We start from the raw sequence: 12,256 nt of genomic DNA on the forward strand, positions 1-12,256 counted from the left end.
ACTTGCTGTGAAAGGGACCACATAACTTGCAAACGCCCAATGTTTCTCCCACTAGTCTTTCCTACTTTAGCGGGATGGTCAAAAAACCTGTATATGATTATGTGTTAAAATTAAAGATTTGACATTTGATTACCTGTAGGGAGAATCTTTGGGGTCAGATCCAATTACACTGAAAAAAAAACCATTCCTCACTAGTCTGTTATTTATCTGTTGTTTATCTGATTTTAATGTTGTGCAAGGAAATTTTTTTTATTTAATAAATGTAGAAAATCCTGCTAAACGCTACCATTAACCAACATATCACTGACCACTAACCGAACGCTAGTAAAAAGTCGAGAAACTATTGTAGGTTCAGAAAAACAAAACAAAACAAAACAAAACAAAAAATCAATGTTATGTATAATCTGTTAGGTTCATATCTTCTGTCCAATTATTGCCATGGATTTGATCAGTGTTGGTCAAAAATGACATGATCATACTGTTGTAACTAACTGTGACGACCGTGCTTTGTTTATCACAGTATTGACAAAATAGCAATAGACCTGTATGTGAGGTTAATAGTACAACATTTTGTTTTAAATCCCTCCTTCCTTTTTAGCAAGATTGTACCTGAATGTTGTTTTAATGCGTGTTTTAGTGTTTCTGTATACGAGCCTGTCAAAGAAGAATTTCTGTCACTTGTGACAGACAAAAAAAATTATGTATCTAAATATTCAGAAAATCTAGGGCAGGACAAATGCTTCACAATTAAGTAGCATACTCAAAAATGGCCAATAATATATTTTACAATCAACAGGGCCTGAAAAGAGTGTTTAATGATTTGTTTTGTCAGCAGTAGCCTATACTGTGGAAAGGAGGATTCTAAAAGTCAAAATACTGCAACATGAATTTTGGTGCACCCCAAAGCTTTGTTTTTGAACCCACTCTCATTTTATATTAATTTAACCCATTGACCATCTTTAACTTGGAGTATCACAATTTCAGACGATTTGAGCATCACTGAATTTAGTTCATCTGACATCTTAGGTCATTCACAGACTGTAATAGGTGGTGTACAGGATGGAGAACCCAAATGCTACACACTAAGATGAACAGTTCCAAAAGTTTTATTGAAATATTACATCAGGCTGAGGGAGAGTTCAGGTGGGCAGGTGCGATGCTCAGGATCAGTGGGGGTTTGACATGTCGGAACCATGGAGAAGGCAGGTGGAAACCTCACTGAGGCGACGCAGAAAACACAGACGTGGATTGAAGAACCAGCACTCAGGGAAGCCCAGACTGGTACAGGCAGACAAGAGAACAGGAAAAACCAAGGCAGATGTCATAGTCAGGGACAAAAGGCTGGTTGGTTTGCTGGGGCAGAGATGAAGAAATGTGAACAGAATCAGATGGGGTCGGAACTGAGAAGTCAAGCAGGAACAGAGCACTGGAGAGTCAGGCATGAAGCTAGGACAACCAGGCAAAGAGTAGCAGAGCCAGCGCTGCTTATATGCTGACCAGCTGATATGACATACCTGTTAGCAACAAGTGGACCTGATGCTGTCGATGAGCTGAGGTGAGGTGAGCTGAGGTGTGGTGAGGTGAGGGAGAGGACAACAGTTGGGAGTTCCAGGTGAAAACGCTTGTGGCCGATGAAGTGGGGGAGGAGACAGCTTCGAAGCAAACTGTGACCCAGACCTGCTTAAACTGACATAAAGTGACATACAGTCATTAATACAATGTCGCTCAATTCAAAAAGACATTAGCTGAAGCACAAAAACATTTTCTTTCATCAAATAAACAGACATTTATAACAATTCATTAAAATCTGTTCTCAAAATCTTGACCGGAAACAATAACATTTAAACCCATGCGTAACACTACTTTGTCCTCAGTCCTGCTCCAAAATTCATGCCAGATGTGACTTCAAAGGGCTTTTGCCTTCAGATATTACACGGGCTTACACTGTCCTATTAATCAGATTTCATCGCATCAGAAATACTGCCATCTGGTCTCCAATTGCAATTTACTGAATATAGTCTATCCCAGCTGTTGAAAAAGGAAACTGCCGAGTGCAGCTTTGGGAGAGATTATTTATTTTTTGTTTCAGCAAGTAATCAGCATTTTTTTCTACACATAAAGTTGACCTGATTCAGCATATTAGAGATGTCTAGAGTTTGTCTTGGCTACTTTTTTTTTTAATTCCAAAGCTATTTTTGCTACTAAATGGATGACATGGTTCATCGTTCTTCTGGCTCCATTTTGGTCACGACCAGGTTCCCAGAAAGCACTTTTGATGTGATTTTGATGCTTCAGGATGCTTTTTTGTTGACTGTTGACTCTAATTTTACAATTCTCTGGTCATTTATCATTATTTATTTATTTATTCATTCATTTATTTAATTTTATTTAAGTAAAGTTAAAGCTTGAATAGACAGGTTGGGCGAGGCATATGTCATCATATTGTAATTGAACTAGTCTGAGAGAAAACTTCTGCACCTTCTAATAATGATGTTTGGATGTTTCATGGGGGATATAAAAACAGGTGATTACTCATCTGTCCAGAATCTGCCCGATATACCTCTAGTGTAAAGACTTAATGTCAACCCCTCTAACCATGGTATTTTAGCTGCACTTTTCTATATCTACATGAAAGAAGGTTGGTCTATACTAGAAAGCCACATGTTGTGTGTTGTTACAGTTTATTATATAGTTACATAGATCGTAGAGGTTTCTCTTATTTGGACTGCCAGCTGCAGTAGTAGTAGGCCTATATAATATAATATAATATAATATAATATAATATAATATAATATAATATAATATAATATAATATAATTTATACTAACCTTAACATTAGCCATAAACAGATGTGAGAAGTAACAAATGTACTTTGCTTCAGTAATGTTTTTGTATATCAAATATTTATTAAACTGATAGAATTTTACTTCTGCCTTCATTTAAATAGTACAACCTAACATTCTCGTTACCTAATTAAAATTTGATAGCTGCTGATCATTTTTATTTTGTATCATTGCTCATTTTTCGAACATCAAGATGAATGTCAACCTAGACAGATGTGACAATAACACACAAAAAAAAACCCAAAACCTTGTCTCTTGTATCCATCTCTGCACATCAAACATGACAAACATAACAACTTTTACTGTTATTGAGAATAAAGCTAATGTTCGTTATTTTTAGTCTATGTTTCATTTAATTTTAAATTGTATTAATATGATGGGAAGTTGAGCTACCTTTGCACAGAAACAGCCTATAAAGGTTCGTCATAGAAGCATTTTTTTTTTTTTTTTTTAACATTTCAGAGCCAGTACTTTTTCACTTTTAGTTATGTAACAAAGCTCAGTCAATACTCAAACTTTTACTGAAGTCTTATATTATACACAAGTATCTGTACTGTTCCTACCACTAGCCATAAATGTATAAAGATATGCACATATCCACTTATGTTTTAACCTGATTAAATAGCACAATGAGCTTGGTGAACATTATTAGAATACTTCACTGTTTACACTAAAAGAGGGTAGAGTGGTCCTCCAACTATCATCTATGATTCACTTCCTTTAGCGGTGCGTCTCAGTCGGTTGTTTTTTCAAGCGATACCCAGTGACCATGTTCACAGGTTACATTATTTGTGATGTCCTGTCTACTATGGAATCCATGTGTCACTAAAGTACATCAGCACTAAGGTATTAAGAACGATATAAGCAACTTGGATAAATCTGAATGAAAGAGAAAAGATGAAGAAAAAAGAATTAACGAAAGATTGCTAAACAGCCATGAACATAATTAAATGATAATCATGACATAACCAAATGCAATCATACACGTACCATGAACTGACCAGCTCTGTACTGTTGGCCTATTTTTCACACATTTGAACAGTGATGTTTAACACACACCGAAACAGTGATAAATATATTTCACTTTCAAGGGCGCAGGTTTCAGTGAGGCCAAACTCTACGTGTCGGTACCAGCAGGCTCTAGTCTGTACGTTTCCTGTCACAGAACAGGGTGTTTGATGTGGTTATTGTCTCTGTAGTGAACGGCCTATTAATGTAGTGACCAGTTAGTGATGTTGGAGGAGAGGAAATCATGTACAGCATTTACAGCTACACAGCATAGCATCAGTAGAGTGTGTAAATGTCCCTTGAACCACTGCCCCATCCACTATATTTCTATTTTTCATACACAGAAACACACACATTTTGGCATCTACTGTAGTTTATGATTTAACAAGAAATTCAATAAAAGAATAATTAAATCAGGAAATTCAAATTTGTTTTTTTCATATAATAACTGCAGTGTGTGTGTGTGTGTGTGTGTGTGTGTGTGTGTGTGTAGGTGTGTGTGTGTGTGTGTATACAGAATGTTAAGAGGAGAATATTACATATTAAGAGAATTTTGAGGAATTAAACATTACTTCTATCAAAAAGCAAATGATTTAGTTCTGTAATCAATGAACCAATGAGGAAGAGATAAGTTGAAGAGGAGGGACTGTAAAGACAAAAGTGGAAACCACCCTGTCCCTCATCAAACCTGTAACCAGACAGAATATGACACTGTAGGAGTCACAGTCATGATGCATAAGAGCTCATCGTTCTCCAGGGAGAATATTCACTGAACAGGTAGGTGTTTCATTTGTACAGCTTGCCGGTTGTGAACTTTCTAACACTTAAAACCACATGCACTTTAACACAGATCATCTTTGTCTTTAGTTGTGAGTGATGTACTGTAAACATAACACCTTAAGCCGTTATTGATCTTCTGTTTCCCTCTGTAAATGTTCTGATCAGACAAAACTCATTTGAGGGAGGCTGACTTTAAGTTTATTTACCAACAAAAGAAGTTTTAATCTCACATTTGCAGGCAAGATTTCCAACTTTACCGCTGCCACGCCAAGGATCTTAAACCTTTGCTAACTATGTCACAGCTTTGCAAGGCGGGGGATTTGGGCATTACACAAGCATGCATGTCTAAAACAGACTAGATCTTTAGATATGTCTATCAGTTCGATGCTGAAAATGTCAGATGATGGTTATTACACAACATCATACATCACAGTAAAATAAAAATAAACTGTAGGTTTCAGCTTTCATTAGAGCACCATTATATGTAATATTTTAAGTTTGGATTGAGAACTAGCGCGGAAATGTAAGCAACAGTTTAAATTCAAGTAGCCGCACACAAACAAATTTATAAACCCCCTCTGCAAATGAAAACAACTACATCTATATTTTAAAGTGACTGCATAAAATACGATGATTTTACAGATTTATCAATATTATAAAATTTAAGCTCCACAACTCCTTTAAAATAAATGACGCCTTGCACTGATACTGACACATACCACTTTAAATAATTACCAACGCAAATATATTTGTATACAACATGTGTTAGGTGCTATATATACTGTTTATATACAGTACAGTTTTTGACACCATGGCATTTTGTGTAATCTGAAAATTAAAATGATCAATTATCTGGATTTAAACTGTTATTAAAACAGTAAGCAATGTCTGGTCAATATGTAGAAATGCAAGATATTGATATTCAGCGCTGTCATATACACTCTAAAGCCACAAAGTCTGGTCAAATATTAAAAGTACATCTTTAATGACCCTAAATGTCGTGTCAAAACGATCAAAGGCGTTGCACATTGCGTGTAGCGTGTTTGCCCTACTTAATTCGTTTTCAAATTTAATATTTTTTTCTATGTTTGAATTATGCAATTATGGAAAGACTACATGTATATTAAACTAAAATGTACATTTATTAGATACAGGTACAGTTCATATGGCTGCAACACTGTCACTTTCACTCTCGATGTGCTGTACTTTTTACATGCACCGCACAACTGTGACCTGCTTTGTACAAGTAAATTATAGCACTGATATCAAATACAACAGATCTGATGGAGAAAGTAGAATAGAATAGAATAGAATAGAATAGAATAGAATAGAATAGAATAGAATAGAATAGAATAGAATAGAATAGATAGCCTTTATTGCCATTAGACATTACAAAACAAAATTACATGCAGCATAAAATGTTTGTTTATTTATGTCGAATATAACATTAAAACCAAACAAAAAAACAAAAAAACAAAAACAAAACAAAACAAAACAAAACAAAACAAAACAAAAAAAAAAAATATATATATATATATATATATATATGTATATGTATATGTATGTATGTATATGTGTATGTATATATATATATATATATATATATATATATATATATGTGTGTGTATATGTGTATATATATATATATATATATATATATGTATATGTGTGTGTGTGTGTGTATGTATATATATATATATATATATATATATATATATATATATATATATATATATATATATATATATATATATATATATATATATGTATAGGAAGGAAACCAAACACTCAAAAAGGAGCGGGATGAAGTTTAACTTACAATCTCCCACCCCCGTACCCCATCCTTCTACGTACCCTAAATTCCTATGTCAGACCCCATAAGTAACTCACAAATCCTACACACAACAGATTAAATTCTGACAAAAGCATGAAACACAAAAATGCTGTACATATCAAGTATACACTCTGTCCATTTTGCAATAGCATTTCACATCAAAATAAACTCTGTCCCTTTCATAGCAGTAATAATGCACATATTAAAAAACAAAAATAAACTGTGTAAAAATAAGAAAAGTAAAAAATAAGAAAAGTCTTGTTACTTTGCCACAACATTTATAAATTAGTTTTCTTAAATAAACTAAAACAGATTAAGAAAGTGCACAAAAACTGTGTATGCACTTCTTTTTTTTTTACATTCCAGTAAGTGGACGACTAAATGTCATATTGTCTCATAACTACTTTCCATTTACAGTCATGATCAAAGGGCCTAATGGGGTTGCGATTGTGCAAAAGAAAAAAAAAAAAAAAAAACAGTAATAGCCGTGTGACCTCTGCTGCAGAAACCAACCACACACTGTATAATCATAAAGGTTCATTAGACTTCAGACTGTGTGAAGACAAAACCCCTCCTGCATCCGGTTGTTTCAACACACTGTCACAGCCATGTTTTTCTGTCTTCTTTTGATCCTTGTGTTCTCACTTTTAGCTGTAAAATTCCAAATAATTGTGTGACATATTTCATATTTACATATTCCACCCCTCGTTGTTGTCTTATTGTTGTTGACATTCAAACTTTACTCATCTTTTCTCGTGTGTACAGTCATTAGTCATGGTTTCATATACTGTTCGGGCTTTGTGGCTTTAGAGTGTGTATGAAAGCGCTGAATATCAAAGCTTTCAGAAAACAGAGTACATTTCCACACATCGACCAGACATTGACACAGAATATCAGACATGGCTGTGATTGAACACTGTGTTTTTATTTCTGTGTTAGAAAAATGTAAAATTCATCAGTTTTGAAGTGACACAGTGTTGTGTTAACATCAATCAATTCAAATCAAATTTACACCTTTTACTGTACAGTTATAGAGTTATAGCAGCTCTTCACAATGTGCAAAAACCCAATCAATTATTCTCCACCTTCCGTTCTCTTTTTAAGATTGAAAAACAGTACAAGTACAGGGGAACATATTGTTATTATCTGTTAATTAGCAAAGTCTTTTTTTCTTATCTGGAAATCTCTTATCGTTTCCTGATTATTTGGCAGGATGTCAAGTCTAATTTTAACTCAGTGTGGGTGTCATGGACTGAGCAACTGGAACAGAGCACATTGTTTTTGACTGCAATATATATGTATATATAGGACACCAAACAGAAAAAATGTAAATTAATGAAAATGAAAATGAAATTACAGAGGCCCTTTAAAATAGGTCAACAACACATAATCTAACCCGAAATAGAGCTGAACAAAGCAAGAGTCATCTTAACCAACAAACCAAAGGAGACAAAGGATGCCCAACACAAAGACAAGTTAATATACTGACAGTCAATAGAAACTTTGAGGTAGAAATGTATGCATATTTCTACTAGTAAGTAAGTAGGTTGTAATTATTCATTGTGGATTTATTGATGACTTAGTGCTCGGGTAGTTGAGATAATGATGAGTTGTCATGTTGTCACGGTTCATTGCACATGGGTTGGTCTCTTTGCAAAAGTGGACCAAATACACATTGAGTAATACTCAGTGGGTATCTGCACAATTTGTGGATTGGTTTTGAAGGCCTATATAAAGGCCCAAAAAAGGCCACCTTTGTTCGTCCAGTGAACGGGATCATGCCACGTCTATCACCTGAACAATGTCTCCAGGCACTGGGTATGGTGGAGGCCGGTTTGAGCTACAGTGATATAGCCAGGCATATGTATGGGCTGTTCCCAACCCACAATCAGAAACCTGGTTGAACGCCACAACACCGCAGGCTCTGTTGACGATAGACCGCGTCCAGGGCGAGAGAGACTGACAACTGCAGACCAGGACTGCCACTGTTGTGACTTTATGTTTTGCAGGTGCCATTTTCTTTTGTTAAGTTTTTTGTTTTGAAATTATTCTTGAAACTTTAGATTTTTGTTTCTGTATGCCAATATCCTAAACAAATGATTCATATGAAAAAAATTCCAGTTTAGGGTTTAAAAATAAAAATTATGTCAAAAAATATGGTCTCAAAGTTTTCATTGACAGTGAGTGTACAACTGGATCAAAAAAACTTAGCATTAGCGAAAAAGTAAACAAAATGTGTGAGCTACATTCAGTGATAGTGTTCGGTGAAAGTGCTCATTATCCAAATTCTAAATGAAACAAACCGTTGCTATGTGCTTCATCTAAGTTTGAGTTATTGCAAATAAAAGTACTTAACCCTTTCATGCATAGTGGTCACTACAGTGGACAGCTATTCTACAGCTGTTCTCTTGTGTATTCATGGATTTTGTTGTTTTAGTTCCATATCAACCAACACAGTGGACACTCATGCATCATCACTGCAATTCATACCATTACTGTAACTTTTCTGTTCTTGATACACCTGATCTGCAGTAACATGTTTGAGTGTAAATCAATTGCTTGTTATTGTTATTAGACTGTAATTAACATATTGCATATTATCTTCATGGGGTGAGTAATGACTAGTATTAGAGTATGTTAAATGTGAGAAAACATCAGATTAGCAGCATTAAAAATCTTTTCATTTCATAGGTTTCACACAGTATATCATTAAATACATCTTTTTTTGCTTCAGAAATTAAACACATGGTGTCCAGCTGAGTGGCCATTTTTTCAACTCCATGAAAAAAAGGGTCATTAAAAAAATTTCAATCACATTGTTTTTTAATGCCTAAAGAGGAATAAAAACACTCAGGGAAAAAATCTTGATTAAGGCTCTCATAATTCATGCATGAAAGGGTTAAACACCTGCTAATATGAGTCAAAGGGTCATTCTGACTTTTACCTGATGTGATGTAAAACCTGACTGGATTTCTAACTGAATTTTCTTTTTGTTCTTTTGATCTCCTCCCATTAGGAGTCTAATAACAAAGCAATGAGAAAATGATCCGAATCAACAACACTCAGTATTTCCACTTCCTGCAGCAGGCAGATGCATTACGACGCTCGGGGTCACTGTGCGATGCCACCATCTCAGTAAAGAGCCAAACCTTCCGTGCTCATCGGCTGGTCCTGGCCTGTGCGAGCAGAACACTAGCGCAGCAGCTCTCCCAAGGTGACATAGACAGCCCAGTTCACTGCACCCTGGAATACTTCTCACCTCACACCTTCCAGCAGGTCCTGGACTTCACCTACACACAAGCACTTGAGGTGTCTGCAGATGACCTGCACCACCTGCTGCATGCTGCTCAGCTGCTGGAGATGCAGCCACTGGAGGACCAATGCAGGAAGCAGCTAGATACCCTCAACTACAGACACAAGCAAGATGACAGCATAAGAGAAAATACAGATGGAAAAGAACCGAAAGAAAGTGCAAAAGGAAGAGATCATAGCCAAAACAGAAATCTAGTGCAAGACGAGGCACTACAAAAAGCTACTCCCTCCACTGAGAAGGCAAATGACTGTATTATAATGGAAAGGTTTTCACATGTTGACGCTGCCAAGGACCACAGCAGCCCCCAGTCTCCAAGAAAGAAGTACAGACCGTCTGACATGGCAGCTACACCTTGCAATAGAGACAGTGTAATCAGCAGGCCAGTCTCCAGCAGCAGCTCCGTCTCTTCTCCCTGGTCTTTCCCCACCACCATGTGGAACTCTGTGAGCACCTTGAGGAGAATAGCAGAGAACTATTCAAACCTAATCGCATCTCATCCACTCCAGTCCCCAAACCAGACCACTGTAGCTTACCCATTCCCCTTCTCCACTCATCACATGTTCCCCCTGCTGCCTTCCCCTTTTCAAGCCCCAGTTCATAGCTCTGTCATGGGCTACTCAGGGTTTCATCCACGGTATTCTCAAAATCCTTACACGGGATCTACAGGGATGGGAAACATAATCAAACAAAGCCTGTTAAAAAGGAAAAAAAACAGTCAAAGAGCACTTACTGAAACCTCTCAACCAAGGTAAGCCTGTATTAGGACGTAAGTCTGGAAAATAATATGTTTATTTTCAATCACTGTCTCCCTAATTTTCCTTTCACAGTCATTTAGAATCACCTAATTTGCTCAATTGTTCCCTTGCGACAGTTTGAGTCACTGCTGTTTGGGTAGATGTGTGTGATCTAACCTTCTGCACTTTCCAACTGCAGCGGTTTCCCCTGTTAACCCTTCCCTGCCAGTCCAATTCATACAAAGTTTTTCAAGACAAATTTCAAACTTTTTACTCAGCTCCCATTTACATTTATTGCAAAAATAAGACAGCACAGAACAACATGTGCATGTGATTTTAAAATCCAACCAAATCAATTTTAACCATTTAAGCTTAAGGCTTAAAGTATGGACTTTGTTGTCATTTTGTGAAAATGTAAACTGTAAAAACACAAAGTTGAATTTATCAATTTGCCGTAGTTTCTGAGGTCTAGACACAGTCTAACCAAACAATGTAGGGGAGCCCCCTAAATATACCCCCTCCTTTGCAGAACTGTAAGATTTTCCACCCACTGAAATATAGTTTCGGTGTTAAGACAAACCTTATCTGTACTGCATTAATTTTTCAAAGTGTTCATGCATTCAAAAAAAAAAAAAAAGAAAAAAGAAAAGGCTCTTGTGTTATCATCCTGTTTCTTCTACTCTGACATTGAGAGTTAAATGAATGAGCTTTTACCCTCCCCAAGAGCTACATAAATGTTTTGCGGTTAGGGATGAGAGGAAGGAAGGGGTGATGTAATGGGTGATAATAAATGATGTTGTGAAATATATGCAGACATTTTTCATGTTATTCTATCCTTTCTTAGTATTCTTTTCACATGACAAACTAGTCAAACTAATGTCATTCTAAAGCTAAAAACACAGTTAGTAACATTTTTTGAGACGGCTGCTTCATTAGCTTGTTCTTCACAGTTGCCTTGATATGAGCAAAGCCACCGCTGAGACCGTCAAAAGCTGCCAACACTGCAGTCCAAATCTCCTGAATGATCCAGTACCACAGGGATCCATGTCCACACCATCAGGTAAACACAGTGAGCACTGTACATATAGTATATCAGCACCAGAGCAGATGTTATCCTGTTTAGAACTCATCAATTTAACATGACGGGTAACAGTAATATTCAACAGAACAGTAACATGGCAGGTCTCGTTGTGACCCCTAACCTCTGCAGACTCCAGCTCTGTAGCTACGCAATGGAAAGTGATCAAGAGAGTTGTGGTTTTGAGAGCATGGTGCAGCAGGAGCAGTAGTGTGGTTTCTAGATACAGCGACATACATGCAGTACAGTATGTACTGAATCGCAACAGCCCTCATCAAAAATCAATAGGTTTTTTGAGTAATTTCTTATTAGACAGAAGTATTATTCTAAATTACTATGATAATATTGTAAGTCAAAGCATCAAAAGTGATCAGAATCTGTTTGTCTGAGTGTTTGTGCATATGTGTGTACTGTATTCACAGTGTTACGATAGTTTGCTTTCCACAATCACCACGATTAATGTGTTTTATCTCATGTGTAGTATGTCTACTCAGAGGAACATGATGTTGACAATTTGGATAAAACTGGGCAGTTTGTTTCTTTATTGCAATGCAGCTCACAGTGTAACAACTGTATGTGTATACACATATTTTAGAATCTTTCATAAAAAATAAATCAACAGACTGATATGTTGTTTCGATGAAGCAGTTATACATCTGAAGTTAA

General features: G+C 36.2%; 1 protein-coding gene across 1 annotated transcript in view; it reads left to right on the forward strand.

The window, feature by feature from the left end:
- The first annotated feature begins 4,544 nt into the window (after positions 1-4,544).
- Positions 4,545-12,256, forward strand: part of zbtb32 (zinc finger and BTB domain containing 32) — a 13,175-nt gene continuing 5,463 nt past the window's right edge. Inside the window, exons 1-3 of the mRNA XM_030157163.1 lie at positions 4,545-4,628; positions 9,482-10,526; positions 11,463-11,572. Of these exons, the coding sequence (XP_030013023.1) occupies positions 9,508-10,526; positions 11,463-11,572 (1,129 nt within the window). The 5' untranslated portion in view covers positions 4,545-4,628; positions 9,482-9,507. The remainder of the gene's footprint in view (positions 4,629-9,481; positions 10,527-11,462; positions 11,573-12,256) is intronic.

Source organism: Sphaeramia orbicularis, chromosome 16 (genome assembly GCF_902148855.1).
Source record: "Sphaeramia orbicularis chromosome 16, fSphaOr1.1, whole genome shotgun sequence".
NCBI classification, from domain to species: Eukaryota; Metazoa; Chordata; class Actinopteri; order Kurtiformes; family Apogonidae; genus Sphaeramia; species Sphaeramia orbicularis.